This window comes from Trichoderma virens (genome assembly GCF_000170995.1).
Source record: "Trichoderma virens Gv29-8 chromosome Unknown TRIVIscaffold_2, whole genome shotgun sequence".
Taxonomy (NCBI): Eukaryota; Fungi; Ascomycota; class Sordariomycetes; order Hypocreales; family Hypocreaceae; genus Trichoderma; species Trichoderma virens.
Window position 1 is genome coordinate 2,058,124 of NW_014013747.1, and position 16,674 is coordinate 2,074,797.

General features: G+C 45.6%; 6 protein-coding genes across 6 annotated transcripts; 2 read left to right on the forward strand and 4 right to left on the reverse strand.

Moving 5' to 3' along the window:
- Positions 1-2,999: 2,999 nt before the first annotated feature.
- Positions 3,000-3,703, reverse strand: TRIVIDRAFT_70531 (uncharacterized protein; the record flags this gene model as incomplete). Its single annotated transcript, XM_014105277.1, has 2 exons — positions 3,000-3,152; positions 3,293-3,703. The coding sequence occupies 2 exons, from the start codon at positions 3,701-3,703 to the stop codon at positions 3,000-3,002; spliced, it is 564 nt and encodes a 187-aa protein (XP_013960752.1).
- Positions 3,704-5,127: 1,424 nt separating this feature from the next.
- On the reverse strand, positions 5,128-6,131 carry TRIVIDRAFT_128558 (uncharacterized protein; the record flags this gene model as incomplete). Its single annotated transcript, XM_014105278.1, has 4 exons — positions 5,128-5,283; positions 5,341-5,493; positions 5,576-5,701; positions 5,742-6,131. Coding segments are annotated over 4 exons (825 nt in total), but the record flags the coding sequence as incomplete, so codon positions are not given.
- A 749-nt stretch (positions 6,132-6,880) lies between these two features.
- TRIVIDRAFT_52507 (uncharacterized protein) lies at positions 6,881-8,819 on the forward strand (the record flags this gene model as incomplete). The annotated part of the gene is made up of 5 exons (XM_014105279.1): positions 6,881-6,973; positions 7,036-7,062; positions 7,119-7,484; positions 7,565-8,456; positions 8,548-8,819. 5 exons carry the CDS (start codon positions 6,881-6,883, stop codon positions 8,817-8,819), a joined length of 1,650 nt encoding a protein of 549 aa, XP_013960754.1.
- A 905-nt stretch (positions 8,820-9,724) lies between these two features.
- On the reverse strand, positions 9,725-10,526 carry TRIVIDRAFT_197930 (uncharacterized protein; the record flags this gene model as incomplete). The annotated part of the gene is made up of 4 exons (XM_014105280.1): positions 9,725-9,750; positions 10,002-10,297; positions 10,345-10,449; positions 10,492-10,526. 4 exons carry the CDS (start codon positions 10,524-10,526, stop codon positions 9,725-9,727), a joined length of 462 nt encoding a protein of 153 aa, XP_013960755.1.
- A 999-nt stretch (positions 10,527-11,525) lies between these two features.
- On the reverse strand, positions 11,526-12,873 carry TRIVIDRAFT_4199 (uncharacterized protein; the record flags this gene model as incomplete). Its single annotated transcript, XM_014104633.1, has 3 exons — positions 11,526-11,550; positions 11,613-12,569; positions 12,635-12,873. Coding segments are annotated over 3 exons (1,221 nt in total), but the record flags the coding sequence as incomplete, so codon positions are not given.
- A 1,064-nt stretch (positions 12,874-13,937) lies between these two features.
- TRIVIDRAFT_70535 (uncharacterized protein) lies at positions 13,938-15,940 on the forward strand (the record flags this gene model as incomplete). The annotated part of the gene is made up of 2 exons (XM_014105281.1): positions 13,938-15,691; positions 15,838-15,940. 2 exons carry the CDS (start codon positions 13,938-13,940, stop codon positions 15,938-15,940), a joined length of 1,857 nt encoding a protein of 618 aa, XP_013960756.1.
- Positions 15,941-16,674: the final 734 nt, after the last annotated feature.

Genomic DNA, 16,674 nt, shown 5'->3' on the forward strand with positions numbered 1-16,674 from the left:
GCGGCCTTGATCCCCTTTGAGTAAGGGCAATTACCTTGTTCTTCCTCTAGCGAGGGTTATGTCAAGGTTCGGCTCAAGGTAAACAGGAAAAAAAAGTTTTAGACGTCGCATGAATTTTGCCCGTAGCTCTATCCTAAAGAGGCAGGCAAGTAGCATATTTTGCTAGCACGCAACCTTATGGAGGCAGGATATTGCCTTGACACCTGTATCTCAGAATGCCACAAAGAATTGTCGCAGTTCTAGCAGAGATTTGCGTTGATGTGCATTCGGACTGGTTAGCGCTTGATCATTTTGTCTCGCCAGGATGAAACTGCCGGGTGTTGATGTGAATTTAGCCACGGGCCGGCACGTTGCTTGTGTGCTACCACATCCATACTCCCTACTTGTTGAGAGAGTCGTCAGCAGCGGCAGAAGCAGGTGGCCGCCTTCCATGGCGGCTCTGCCGTAGAATCTGCCGTCGAATCCGCCCTGTCCACCGTTGTTGACCGTGGTGATGATTAATGATACACCCTGCGGAAGGAGTTTGCGCCGCCATCAGTCCACACCGGCATTAATACCTTGAAGGCGTCGGCTGAAACAAAAACGCCGATAACATCTACGAACTTGTCGTAGCTGGGGTCCTGGCTTGTGCTCATATGTTCTTGTACGGGTCGGCCTCGGCATTGCCAGATTGCGTGCTAAAGCGGGATTGCTTGCTTAAGATACGGCTATCCAAGTGCCGTGGCCTGTGGACCATGGACCACGGACCACGGACCACGGACTCCGTGTCTGGGTAGGCACCCGGTCCAGTGATTCATGACTCAAACAAGTAAAGGACAAGTAAAGGACATCTGCCGTTCTATTTCAAATGCCTTGGGCACCGATAGTCGAGATAGGATGAGTGATGGTTCGTCGGAGGAACTGAAACTCATTGTCGCCGGTCACAATGCCGCTTGGCGCTGACCGTGTGGACCCGGCTGTAGAGCGTACAGGGAAGGCCGGCAGGATTGGCTGTGGCGTCGAGAGAAACAAGCAAGTGGCCCGTCGGCAACAGATGCAGATCTGACAGGAACAGGGCTAGCCATGGCACCCATATATAGTACATAGATGGCGGTACCAAGCAATGCGGAATCTAGATTTCGTCTGACCGGCACGACCGTTGTTAGTCGGGACAATTATTCTGTCTGCCCTGCCAATCTCTCGATAGGGCAGTGGAGGATAGGAGCCATAGCCATGCTCACACAAGCGAAGATACAGTCTTGGAAGGGAAACGGACACCCGGACCCGTGTGCAAAATCTCCATGCCCCATGCGGGCACCAGAGGGCTGGCAAAGCACGGGCGAGCTCCCGCGAAGCAGGCAACCCCAACAGCTGCTACCCCTAGGCTGCAGCGCAGACGAAGCGCGCTGCTCGATGATGTCGTCTGCCACATGATAAACACGAGCATGAGAATACGTGAATGCCCGAACCTAGGACCCAGAGCATCAAGGAGCCAAGCTCAACGAGCGTTTTGACAGGCGTGCCTCGCCAATCAGACGGCCGCCCACAACCTGCGGGTTACATTGGATTCGGCCCTGTCGACGAAATGTGGGCCGCAGGAAGTTCGAGGCAGGGCTATGATGAGCGTGATGAGCGTGAGGAGCGTCGAGAAGGGGGGGAGGTTGCATAAGGCAGGCTTGTTTTGTTTACCCGTCAGATGAAGGCGGGCAAAGGCGGACAATTGCTGACTGAGCCGGTATCGGCAAAATGTGCTCCGGGCTTGGATAATACAAGTAAGGCCGTTTCCTCTGCTGGAATCTTGAGTCAGAGATGCAAGAGCAAATGGTTCGATTCTCTCTCGCTCCTGCCATGGACGCTTTCCTTCTCACTACCTACTTGTACGCTACGGAGTAATACGACCAGGCATGTAGCGTGCTAACCTTATGGAGTACATGCATGGACTTTTTATCCACCCAAGTTTTAGGTAGGCGCTAGGTAGTGGTGACCTACCTATTGAAGATAGCCCATGATTTCAGGATTTTCAACGTTACTGTGGTTGATATGCGGTTGATACGGTTGATACTACGCTGCCTGATCTGATAATGCAGCTCATGTTGATGTTGCAATTCTTGTTATCGGATCCCGTATGTTTTCCATCATGGTTGATCTAGTACCTAGAGGAGCACTAGCAGAAGTCCTAGCCCTAGACACGCATTCTAATCGCTTGTAATTTGCACCCGGTTCATAATAGAATATTTGCTCGTCTGGCACCACAAGCCCCCTTGGCCTAATGGTTAAGGCGCAAGACTTCTATTAGCGCTAATCTGCAAAAAGGTTGGCGTCTGCTAGAGCGTATCTTGAGATTGCCAGTTCGAGTCTGGCAGGGGGCTTAAACTTTTTTTAGCTCCCAATTTTTTATATTTTTTTGGCGATTTGGTGCAACGTCTCTTGATGCTTTGTATTAGTCCTGAAAGACAAAAAATCAGCAACGTCGCAATTCATTTTTGCATCTACGCTCAAAGCGCATGTACTTCCTGTGTTCTCTTTGGAGTTTATCACGACGAGGCGTATTATGACGTGGTGGAATTCCAGAGGAGAGAGCTTTGTTAACGTCATTGCTCCCTCTTTGAGCCAGCCCCAAAGCAAACTGACTTCTCTGTGAAGCACTCGAAATTTCTGTGCGTTAATGTTATGTCGAGCCCTACGCAGCTGTCGCCCACAGAACTCTGTTTGCATAGATGAAGATCATGATTGCCATAAGCTAAGCCCTGGAGTCGTAGGCTTCCTACCAAAGTGGCTCTCATATAATTCAGTAAGCTCCAGGGTATCTCATCAGGTACTGTGAAATGACCTTTGTATCTCACCAGGATAAATACAATTCCAACATGAATGACCGTCATGTTCCAGATCAGTCTTGTTGCATGCTACATGATGCATTTGGAAGATCGCTATTTCAATATTGCTCTTCGCTTTACATCAAGTATGCTTTTTCGCATATCTCACTTCAACCATTCATATTTGGTCTCGTCAATTAATTGCATTTATACTCGCATTGGACTGACTACCCTGCCTAACCACGTGGGAATTTTCTTTGAGCAGCCGCTTTTGTAAAGCTGCATCGAACTAAATCTCCCTTTGTACTCGAAGTATGTGGCCTGTGATGTCGTGCGAGTGGTAAAATCAGGAGACATTTTCTTGCCAATGTGGAAGGCATCTCATCTTACTCACATATATATCACCTCGCACTCTGGCCATCATGGATAGACCACGTCCTTGACTACCTTAGCTTCGTACTGTCACTATAAGCCGTGTGCAAATCGCCAGAGCCTCTTACCCGCCTGAGCTCGGGATTCCGCTGTCCCTCCAGCTTCTGCCTGCTGAACGCCTGCAGCCCCTGCAGCCAATATATATCCTGACTATCGACAGTGCTCGCCATGTAAAACTTGTGGGCTTGTTGCCACATACCCATGCCCCTGTAGCAGTGGGCTATGTAGAAGTTGATCTTGGACTCGATGTTGCCCATGCCCTCGGCAAATGCGATGATGGAGGCCTCTTCAGCTTCGCGCAGAGCTTCCCGCCACCGAGGCGGCCTTTCGCTGAGATAGGCTTTGCAGGCTGCTATATGGTCGCCAATGTGCCTTTTGATCCAGCCAACATCTTCCCTGTCGAGCTCGAACAGCCTGTCGAAAATCTCTGATTCTTTACCCAAGGTCTCTGAACTGATTGAATTTGATCCACTGGCCATTTTTGCGCGTAGCACTGGACTCTTTTTTTCTTCAATGAAAATTTGCAAGTTCACTTCAACTTCTCATAAAGGATTCCTGATTGCAAAGACCGCGGCTCATTCAAGAGTTTATAGGCTCAAGGGGTTAGTTTCTATTCAGAGGTATATATGCTTGACATCCATTCACCGCCATAGTACTTGCTCTGTGCTTCACCATCAGCAGCAGTTCAGCTGTTGAAAATGTTGAGATTGTCAAGTAACACAGCATGCGGCAGGCGGTTGATACGAAGACCAGGGGAAATTTTTTGAGAAGAATTACAAAACATAGTGTATAAATAGAGAAAATATCATTGTCAACTCTTCTTTTACTCATTTCTGGATCACATCGTAGTTGGTAGCAGGCCATCATCAAACAAAGCAGTGATTGTACGACAATGGTGACACTGGGCTGATCACTTGAGATGGTCACTCAACCAGCTCAAAAACCAGGTTGTGTTACCCGTATGCGATTTTTATTTCGAGCCCATACAGATGCATTATGAATGATCATCTTTATTGTGAGGCGAATTTTGAATCGCGTTTGAATCATCGACGTTGGCACGCGTTCATTTCCCCAAGCTGTTGTACCTTTCAGAATGTAATCTGACTTCAATCTTATTCATCGACTAACAAAAATATTGATATCCCTTTCGCCAAGTCAACAAGTCTAAGTGGAAGTTGTTCGTAGTAAAAAGGAAAGGTTGAAATGGAAGAAAAAAATAATCATCGGATAACGCATCTGGGGCATTTGCTCCCGGCAGGGCTTGAACCTGCGACCTTCGCATTACCAAGGCTAGACGGTGAAGTCCAGTATTAGTACGAAGCTCTAACCAACTGAGCTACGGAAGCGCATCCGATCCACTTATTAGTGGCTGTTGGATAGTAGCTTGCAAATTTGAGCCAAGTACCCTACGAGCTTGGAACCAATGAATGTTGTTCAATACTCGTTCACGCCCTAGAGATGCAGAAGAAATTTGTGATTCAGGTCACTATATTTGCATACGTCTTATAGCGGAAGCTGTTAAAGTTCCTCTCTCTTGTATATGTGCGCTATTATTCTTTTGCTATAAAGTTCTTTAATGCTCTCTCACCTCTAGTCATTTGACTTCCTGCGAGCTGTGGCGTGAATGAAAAGCAGGCAACTTGAAGAGGAGCTTCATGATAAAAATTGATCCAACGCGACGAGTGCCTCATTAGGAGTGCATTGTCTCATATTGATGCATTGGTGTCAGTTCAACTTGGCTTGATGACCTTGAGCTATCAAGAGGTGAAGAATAATTGAGATATGAGGCAAATGGCCCTCCCCGACAGGCTGTCCATATTGATGCGACAATATCAGATACATTTATTGCGCTGATGATGGCTTTGAAAATGTCTAGTAGATATTTTGGACGCGTAGAGGGTTGCAAGTAGTCTCTATTCGAATAAGACCAATGGAATATCACTGAAAAAATGAGGGCCTCAAGGGCTGTAAGTATCATTGGAATGCCGTAGTATATATCGTTATATGTCAGGGTGTTGTTGGCGTGGAATAGCTGCCCATTTAAGAATCCAAACAAAATCTTTTTTGGTACAATATATTAGCATTTTAGTTTGAAGCTGAATCTCAAATCTCTGACCTGTTGTAGGAATTGCAGAAGGACAATCCCCTTGAAGGTGATCAGTTTTCCAAAAGCACGATTTGTCCTTTTGAAGTCGCTTCTGCATCGCCTATATAGTTTGAACACTGCACTGAGAGCGCCGCCGATGATGAAGATGTCAATCAAGAGAAGCTTTTGAACAATATTAGTCCCCGAATAAGAAAATTTCGAAGAGGAGGGGAAAAACAGGAGAAACGTGACAAAAGAAGCCTACCCATAAGTGTGCATATTTTGGACTCAGAGAATTGATGCAATACACTCCTTCGGCCTGCGTCGCAATTTCTACAGCGGCAGATAGTGTCTTTGTGACAGGGAATTGGAAAACCATTATCCATGTTTTCTATCTCCTTATAAGCTCAGCAATCAAGGTAGATGGAGACACGGGTTGAGCCAACATTGATCCACCTGATGCCTCCATTTGGCAACGTATTTCCCTTCTTATCTTCAATCCTCAGGTTTTGGAAATATGCGAATCTGAGGTCCTCTTCGGGACATAAGTATTCAATGAATAATGAAAACAATGCCGTGACGCAAAACGCCTCGTACACCTGAGTTAATGGCTTGAGGTATATAGAGTCTTGATAAAGGCGGATAGACAAGAGTGAAATAATGCCGTATATAATGGGCAACACGGCTATGCGAATCTGCTGTCGTTGCTCTTTTGGCTTGGTATAGTGAGCCGCGTGCCGCAAAATTAGCACAAAGGAGCTGATTGTTGTTAGGCCGAGACAAACTAGAGTAATATAGAACAGTAGTTCCTGGACGGTGATGCCAATTGGTAGTAGATCGCCAACATCGTTAGTTTCTGGCCGGGCACAGGTTGTACTTGAGTTGGAGGACTTAAACAGATCACCTAAGAATCGCGGATCAAGGTGATGTGCCATTTTACTCACACTGGAGAAGGTGGAGCGAAGAATGAAATCAAAATGTAAATGCCTGATATGGAGTAAACTAATCGAAGCGGGTTCCGGATTCACTATAACATATATTTATATCTACGATTTACTGCCGAAACCCACAGAAATTATTTTAATATACGAGTCAATTTATGTTTGAAATGTCAAACTCCAGACGTCTATCCATGAAGAAATCAACATGACTCTAGTCCCTGAGTCGTGTCGGTGAAACGTTGCGTAAACTTTACCTAAAAGGGTAATTTGCCTCTATACCTGATTTCTGACCATTAATAGGAGTAAGTCAGCATCGTAAACGATACTATGTTAGACTAAGTGTCACGGCCAAGGGTGCTAGGCCTGGGGGCTGAGCATAGTCATCTTCCTAATCACCAGCGCAGACAGGCCTAATATAATGCGATATATGCATTATCATTACTGTGAAATATCACCTGGCATTTAATATTTGATGGCTAGAGGTATCATCTATACGTTATAAAGCGAGAGTTGTTTGCAATCATTTTCTCTTTCATTCCTTCTTTCTGCTCATATCAGCTGCGCACACTTGCTTTCTGTCAACCATTCCTCTTTACAGCGATCGATAGCCTGTTGTAGGAAAGTGAATTATGCTTTATTCTGTCATTTTGTCAGGCTTTTGTGCCGCCCTAGTTCTCGGAGACACTGCCACGCCTGATCTTCCCGTTGTTGACCTCGGATATGTAGGTGGTAACGAAAATGGAAACGTCAAATTGATGCAATGTGAGCTGACGTGGCAACATAGGAACTGCATCAAGCAATTTCATTCAATGTACGTCTCTTCTTTACGACGCATATACGTATGCTAACGGACTTCATTTAATATAGGAAGAACAAAGATTCTATAACTTTTCTAATATTCGATATGCCCAACCCCCCCTAGGGCAACTGCGCTTTACAGCCCCGAAGCCTGTTGAAGGACATAGCAGCAATGTCAATAACGGTTCCATTGGGGTAATCTGCCCGCAAGCAATAGCAGCCTGGAATAACGGATCAAACGCTTTTGTGAAGGCCTATACCAATGGTGTTCCTTTTGCCAAAGCAGCCATCCTTGGAGAAGAAGCACAGGAAAATGCCAAGGTTCCACCTTTAGATCCCCGAACAACTGAAGACTGCTTATTCCTAGACGTCTTTGTTCCCCAAAAAGTCTTTGAAGGCATGGGTAGCGGCATGAAGGCCCCAGTATACTTGTGGGTAAGTTCTCAATTTACATGCGTCGAAAAATGTGACGAGCAAACAGTTTTCCCCTCCGTCTCTAAACCTGGATTGAACAGATACATGGAGGCGGCTATACGAAGGGCGACAAAACGGGCGACAGCAATGTCCTCATAGAGCCCTCGGCGGTGCTTCAACAAAGCAATGACACTCTTATATTTGTGTCCATCAATTATCGTTTGGGTGCTTTCGGTTGGATCGCTGGTCCCTTATTCGAAAACAGTGGTGGACTCCCTAATATCGGGCTCTATGATCAGCGCCTGGCAATGGACTGGGTTCAGCAGTATATTCACCTTTTTGGCGGCGACAAGAATCGTGTTACTGTTGCGGGAGAGTCTGCTGGGGCCGGTTCTATCGTGCACCACCTGACAGCATTTGGGGGACAAGGCGATGCGCTTCCATTTACACAAGCAGTGACCCAATCGCCAGCCTTCTCAATCAATTCTAATCTTGATACACAAAACCAGAGATTTCAAGAATTTCTGAATCTACTGGGGGTTGGCTCCCTTGATGAGGCCCGCACTCTTCCTTCGGAGCAATTAATTATGGCAAATCAAATGCAAGCCTTCAACTCCTCCTATGGTGGTGGCACATATAGTGTCGCTGTTGATGGGACATATGTTCCTGCTCAGCCGGGTTTGCTATTCTTAAATGGTTCATTTCACCAAAATGTCAACATATATTCTGGTCATAATGTGGATGAAGGCCTTGTTTTTACGAATCCTCTGCTGATGCTCAACGGCACTTACCCTGAATTACTGCAGAGCCTCTTTAGCAATTTGACTGCTAGTGAAATGACTTTCATCGAAAACAGCCTCTACCCGCCTGTTTTTGATGGAAGTTATGGCTATGCGAACGAATTCGAACGAGCTTCTACTACAGTTGCGGATGTTTCCATAGTCTGCAATGTAGACTACATGGGTCGTGCTTATAATAATGCGACTTACTCCTGTTAGTCTCCTATCTGCTCCTTTCTCTATTTCTAATTTTTGTTTCCGTCCACAGAAATGATGGTTGATTTTACTAATAACTTGAGTAATAGATGAATTTTCTGTCTACCCAGGCATTCACGCGCAGGATTTGGCTTATGAATTTAACAGCACAAGTGTTGTCAATCAAACTGTTGCTAGCGCTTTTCAAGCGTACATTTCAAGTTTCGTGGATACCGGTATTCCCGTTGGCCACAATTTACCCCCAATCCCGCAATATGGACCTGACGCTCTGACAATGAATCTCACTACTACGGGAATTGAGATTGCGACACCAGCCAATATTGACCGTGAGCGTTGTGCTTATTGGCAAAATCTACTTTAGACGCAAGTATACTGACCTGCACGCGCCGCCAATTGGGCACTGTGGACTTCAACAGCCCTTTCTTTCATTTCAGGAACCTGTATATATTCTGTTACCCTAGCTGGCTTATATAGCCATTCTAATTCCTCTATTAACTCCTTCATAATGGAAAAAAACTTCCTTGCCAGTATCAAGGAAAAAAAAAAAAATCCATGTTCACTCCCGCGTAAATTGAGGGGCCTGGGAAGGAGTCTCTGGCATTATAGTCCTTACGCACGAGATCAAAGACATGTAGAATCAAAGATTAAAGACTCTTCTTCATCTTCATTTCTACTCCCACTTCTCGCATTGGCCACGCCAACAGCTGAGACCAAGGCATATCGTTCTGCAAACTGTCTTCCCTGGTGACCAACTCATCCACTACAGCAGCAACAATGTCTCTTCCAAGGCTGCCGGTCCACCAATATTGCCTGAGGGCATGTAGGCAGACGGCGTAATGGGCCAATATTATCAACGCTACTGGGTGCTGCTGTTCCAGTAGAGCTAAGAAACCGGTGTGTGTAATCGAAGCGAACCTGTACACGAAGCGAGCAATGCCGGGCCAAAGGTCATAACAGCGAATACTTGGCTTCAACTGGATGATTGTGGTTAAATATATGTCCTTGATATGATCCTCCCGCAAAATATCTTGACATGATTTTTGTTGCATGTCGGCTGCAACTCCTGGCAATGACATAGCGCACTGGATATACTCTGTGAGCATATCTAGGGAAGCCTCACCATCAGAAATGCCGCTCAATGTGGCTAGATGATGGTGGCCATGATTGCCTTCCCATCGTTGCCGCAAAAAATTAGAGAGGCCAATGCACCGCTGCCCGGTAGAGAAGGAACTTTCTTTCTTACTCTCATGTAACCTATTCAGCGCTCTAACGCCACGAATCAAGAACATGGCCTGTATGATGTCAAATATTGGATTTGTAGTAAGCTTTCTATTGGTCAAACGAGTCGAAGACCGGCTAGCTGATGCGGAAGAGAAAGCGCATAAAGACAGGATGCCTGAGAATGTTATGCAGGCTTCCAACAAGGAAGAGGACAAATCCCCATCTGATGAGAGAAGAACACGAAAATGAGCTATACCAGCATTCTGAAACTTCATGCCATTTGCGAGATGCGCCATTCTAGCTTCTGGTTCATCTGCCTTACATGCAAGGTGCAGCGATGATAATGCGCAGATACCATATTGGACAAACTCGAACATGGGCCAATGGTGCTGAACTGCCGAAGCCCATCCGTGGAAATTCTCCAGATGAGGTTGAGCGCTGGTAGCGCTTGGCGAGATCACTGTGAAGTAATGATGAGTGAGATGAAGACACTCATTGTGGCCGCCTAGGATAGGAGCACAATCCATCAAGGGTGATGGAAACAATCTTGGCTTTGATAATGACCCGAACTCGGCGTCATTCGGAGAGCAGGGGATGGCCTTGGTTTTTGCTTTTGTCCTAGCAGGAGATCTAAATACAGGATTCCCTTGCTTCACGGTGCTCACGCATGCCTGAAATGCGTTATATGAAGAGAGCAGATGGCGATATCGGCATCGGTGGTTTTTGGATTGGCACCGTCCGCACTCTGGTTGCTGCTCGTCACACTAGTGCTGGTTACTCTCGATTATGCAGTTGATGCCTATGTCTCATACCTTTTTGCGCGCATTTTTACACTGTTGACAGCCATGGTGAGAATTGTGATGTGATCGCCGTGATGACATAATTATGGCCTTGGAGCATTCCGCCTCCTCTTGTATCGATTCCTAATGTAGCCTTCTAGAAACTTCAGCAATGCCTAGCAAGATATAGTTTTATATCCTCTACTCTAAATGAGTTGCTTGGTGCACAAGAATGGCTACGGAGAAGATTTGCCGGCGCCAGAGCAAAAAGGGGCTGACCCCGAACGGGCTACGAATGACGCTTAGAAGGTTGAGTCAGGCTCTGCTGTGGCATTGCCGGCTTCCGATATTCTACGTGGCTGCCTTCCCCATAGCTTTAGCTTAGCATCGGATGGAGAAAAAAAGGGGCAAGCAGAAATTGCAAGGGCCAAGCAACCAAGCCTGAAAAGTGGGATTGGTTGATCAACTGGAGAGCGTAAACTATACCGCAATTGGTCTGGCATCAGTATTACTTGACCCTTAGTGACGCAGTCAGTAATACTATCCCTTACAAGTGACAAATACACAAGCTACTTAGTTCGTGTCAACTTGACAAATCTTCATGGAGTAAGTATAGAGAGGATTGATTGTGCATCTATCGAGTGCCGAGGTGATATTAAGATCTCTGATATGGTGGATGATAGAAACCAAGACTACAAAGCAGTGTCGCCTCACCGCGTTAAGGGTTAACATAAATGACACAACAGGATAGTATTTTCAAGATTGAATATTCATCTATTAACAAAAGAAAAGTATATTTATATATTCAACATCCCATGTAAAATGGTCTATCGAAGAAAGGAACGAATTCTATCAAACCAAGATAGAGCAGAAAGTAAAGACGTATTTCTATGCTGAGCAATTCACATGGTAATTGCAGGGATCTTGCTTACTTTCGGGTACGCCCACGATCCGTCTGTCAACGCCGAAGTTGGACCATATAAACGAACTATATGTTTCATTAGCTAAGTCTTTTACCAAAGTAGTTTGATACACCGCCTGTCTGACTTACGGACTGTAGAAAAGTTTCCATTACTGGGAGCAGGAAGCCAACTAGAAGATAACTGTTAGTTGAAGATCCTCAGAAATTTGGTCATGGAGAATTCAACACGAACTTGTTTGTCCAGTTTTGCGGAGGGGCAACATCAACCGCCTGAATGAGAATCTGGAATACGCGAGCATCATTCTCTGGCCCGGACGTTGGCCCATAAACAGGGGTTCCGTCAGGATATGTTAGATTACTCCGATCGCCAAGAGCATACACGTTGAGAGAATTGTCAATCAGAAAATGCTCGGCATCGTACATAGTGACACTCCAAAATCCTCCTGGTGACAGAGTTGGTGGTTTTCCTCCAACAAAGGTGTACAAAAGTGCTTCGTTATGCGCAATAGATGTATTGCCGTCTTTTTCTGTGAGCGAGAACGGATAAATTGCTTGGGATTCCTGCAGGTTCAGATATCCAATTTGTGCTAGCAGTGAGCGGGCGGCGAAGTTGTCTCCATACAGCCCTTGATGATTGTACCGGGCCCATTGATTACCTAGCAACTGACGACCGGTCTCGCTGTAGATTCCAATCTCGGCATCTGCCAAGGTATTGGCTTTTTCCAGGTCAATTCCTGCAGGCTGATGATATGTCCCGTTACGAATACCTGCAGCAAACAGTGTGGCATCAATAAATGCAGCATCAGTTACATTGAAAGGAGGGTTTGCAGCTTGTAAGCGAGCTGTCAGTTCAAGGGTTTGTAGTGGCGTGGACAAGCCTTTCAGGCCAGCAAATGTTGCTGGCGTTAAGGGGGGTAATTCTGGCAGAGAGTCGCCAGATTCACGAGGAATGGGAGATAGATTTGTTCCATTGAGATAACCCTCGACCACAGAAATGTCCGTATTGTTGTTCTTGACTTCAATTCTCGTGAGGAAAACACCATTGCCTGTGGGAGAGTCGATATAACCTTGGTAGTCCTTGTTATTTGACTGTTCAAATCCCCATGTCTTGCTGCCACGTCGTAGTAAATAGTTCCCCGGTGAGATTGGTACTGGCTCAGACCCAAGAGTAACGAAATTGGTACCGTATCTGTCATTAACATGTCAAGTGTTAAAATCGGCTCATAGTTGGTTAGAAGATGGGTGCTGTCTTACGGATCAAAGAAAGCAAAGCTATAGTAACGTTCGTTCTCCGGAATGGACGGAATAGTGACCACGATGTCATCCACGGCAAGATCAAAGACGGCGACGCCGTAAAGAGTGTCTACATTAGGGGTTACAACACTGGTTGTAGATGCGTTTGCCAACCCGGGTGATCGCTGAAGTTGATTCACTCCGCCGTTCTCGAAAGCTAATAGTGATACTTGGGCAAAACCAAGCAATGGAAAGCCGTACTAGAGAGATCAAAAAGTATAAGTATCACAAGAAATGATTATGACCGTCTGGGATAATTACCGTCAGAGCAAACGCAGTGGCGTTTTCAGGATCCGTTTTGACATTGCTGGCGAAAGCCACGTCAAGTATCATTGGCACTTGGAATAATAGAGATTTTAAGGACCACATTTTCTAGCAGTCTCTTGAGAGGGATTTATGTTATTAGATTGATTGGTTTGTTTCTCGAAATGTAATAAATGTGATTTGCAGTCCTTATATAGTTTATCCCAAGCAGAAACGCCAGCCTCCTCCCCTTTCTCTCTTTCTCTCTTCTCGACCCCTTACTGAGGTCGATTCAGGTGTCTGTGCGTTGCATTTCCGTAGAATTTGATGCAGCGTAAACTATGCTTGTTCTAGGATAGTTTATTTACTGAATCGTAAGCGGAGTGGCTAGTCTCTAGTACGAGAGGGACGAATCACTGAGTCCGCGTGCGCAGGTTTAGTTACCGGGCAGAATCGTGAGATTCAAACACAAGATAAATCCTTTAGCAAAATTTCGATACTTGTCTGAGAAGATTTAACTCATTAGTCTCTGAAAGAGGTTATAGGAACTAGCACGCTGCGATACTTGAACATGATCACCACTCTCTTTTGGCGAGTAAATTCTGTTGTCTAATCGCTTTGTGAATTAGTTTTGAGAGATCAAATCTCTAATAACACACTACTCTTTTAGGAACAAAAAGGACTATACTACTTACAGGTACTTATTATGACATCGCTTATTTTATAAGCTCTCCCCTGACGCAGTGCATATATCATCAAAACGCGTCAGCCGTATGGCGCAGTGTGCGACGATCAGTACAGACGTGGTAAAGTTTTCGACAGGAGAATAAAGCAGCCTAAATCTAGCAATGTGCAAATAATCTATCTCAACATAGTTGTACACGCCAGGCAAGCATAGGATGTAAGGCAAGTACATGTATATATATTTGGCCATTGAAGGACCTGTGAATTATTTTCTGCTCAATATCTCTACTTGACCATGAGCAACATTGTCAGCAACTTCTTTTAACACTTTTCCATAATGCGGTTCTCACGCCGACTGCCCTTCACTTTGACGATTTTTACTACATCATGGATCTGGCCTATAGCAGCAAGCTCGCCAAGCCCTTTGCCGGTGAATTTAGACGTCGTGCCATTCCCACCAACTGTTGCTGGCATCAGTACTGAGTCCTGTGTCTGGTCACGGGACGGCTCTGTCATTCTCTGTCCTTTTTTCGAAACTCAGAATCCTACGCAATCCCAGATTGGATACATTCGTGCCGATGGCTCGGGATATACTTGTCTCACTTGCCAATTGGATCCTCAAAATGGCATTGAATATCTGAATGCCCTCCCAGACCAAAAGTCCGTCTTCTTTGGAACTACGGTACAATCAAACGCTTCTGGGGTAGATGTGCCAGGAGCCAATATCGAGCCGCAACTTCTTTATTGCTCCCCTAGTGTGTTGGACTGCCAAGAAGCCAACATATATCCCATAGACATCCCACAGCTCAATAATAATAGTGATGTCATCGAGCTCCGCGAGCCTCGCGTTTCTCCAGATGGCAATCACTTCCTAGTGAGCATTGTTAGGAAAGACGGGTTTCTTATGTTACTCGGCGATTTAATACAGACGGTCAACGGAAACAGGCCCGTCGCATATACTGTCCAGAATCTGAGAGTGCTCAATCCATCCAACCACACTCCCCCCCAGACGAGCGCCGACTGGGCAAATCGCATGGCTTGGTATGAAGGCAAAGCATTTTTTAAGGGCAACACGGTACTATATGCTAGTACTCGTGCTCAAGGATTTAATTTCGATGACTGGTCGCTCGATCTCTCTACTGGGGAGTCTACACGAATCACAAAATGTCTTGAGTGGGATGAAGATATTGCTCTGGATCCTTCCGGAAAATACTATCTGTTTGGATCCGCAAGGCAGTTCCACAATCAGCTTCGTTCACTTAGCGCCATGGATTTACCCCCTTTTCTTGATTACACCCTCACTGGTCTCTCAGGTGATTCAGTCCTTGGTGCTCCTCTTGGACGTCTTCATCTTCTCGAAAAATGGCTCTTGCCTGCTGATGAATATGATAATGATAACTGTGACGCGGGGCAAATGCTTAATAACAAGACCGGCGGTTGGACTGCAGGGGCTGCCAAATTTCCCTGGCACCCCAACGGCACAATGGCCACTTGGGGAGAGCGTGGGCCTGGCAATTCTACGAGACTTATAACTGCTCGGTTTCCAACCCTATCTGCAATAGATCCGCCATACTGCGAGAACCCTGAACAGGACAGCCTATGCCAGACAATCACCCCAACATGGGCTCCTTTATTAGAAGACTATCCTCTTCTACAAGACGGCGTTTATATAATAGAGTCAGCAGTAGAGGGTGGTGGTAGAGCGTTGCTTACAACATCTGGAGTTCATGGGCTGCTAAACGAAGTCACTTATGACAATTTTACAACAGAATCAGGAGTCATCATCAAAGGACAAGGAACACAGACAATTGACATTACAAGTCTAAGCGTGAAGGCTTCTGTTAACGTTCGTCTATCTGGATCTTCAAATGGAGAAGGATCATATAGCATCAGTGCAAAGAAGCAATCGACATCTTCTTCGCTTGCAATCTGTGGCATTGCAAACAGTACTGTTGACGGCACGATTCGTATCACTCATCAAGGAGAGTGGAATCCGGCATGTGGGTTTGTGATGCCTGGTGCCTGTCCAAACGGCGCTGATGCTGATGCTACTCCGCGTGGTCAGGGAGGCAATTTCTCCCTTCCTGGAGCGTGTGAATAAATCTCTAGACTATTGCTAATCCCTTTTCATTACAGAATGAATAAGGCTATAATAGTGGCTATGGTCATTCTTTTGGTATTGTAGATAGTTAAATTTAGACAGTTTTACCATTCGTTAATACAAATGTCTATTTCAGCCGCTCTTTTATCTTCGGCCTGTTTGTGCACATGAAAAAGCACAAGACGCTTTATCATGATCGGCAGAGCTCTCTGGTTTTCGAACTTTATGGCTATGGTTAATGTTTTCATCAGTTCTGGGTCTTTTTCTGGCCTTTCTTGTATCTACAGTTCGTCCAATTGAAGAAGGTGTGTCGGGTATTAAAGATTAGATTAATGGCTACGCCCTCTAACCCTTGACGCTTTTGTCCACGATCGCTACAACTATCATCACTTATTTGAATTCTCTTTTCAACATAACACCTGACTCATTAATAAATGTTAACAGAGGAGCAAAAGTCCCTTTCTTGGGATTGATGCCTACATCAGCCTACCCAGGACATGCATATCAAAGCATGGGGTACCCATAGTGCAAATACTTACTCGGTAGATAAATTTAAAAGGCTTTGACCGCTTATCTTGCAGATAGGTAGATTCTTCTATTAATCAGCTTTTTTTCAGCTCCTTTCAGCTCCTTTCAGCTCTTTTTGACGTCTACACCACCGCCGCGATGTCGCGATTGCATAAACTGTCTTGGCGTCTACATAAACTTCTGTGTGGCAACGCCGGCGCAAATTTTCATTTTAGCTGACAGCCATGTTGAACTAATCACCCGAATAGACCACTCCAAAGCTAGCCTCGACTACCGGCTACGGGCTGGTTCGGGTGATTGACAAGCTAACGGCTACACGAGCTGATACAGTAGAGGAATGGTAATTCCTGGGAATTTTCTGATATTCATGGGATGTGCTTTTCGAGTTACGCCAACATCCTCACGCCACAACACTCGCCCTTTGGACTGTCCTCTTCTCCCCGGC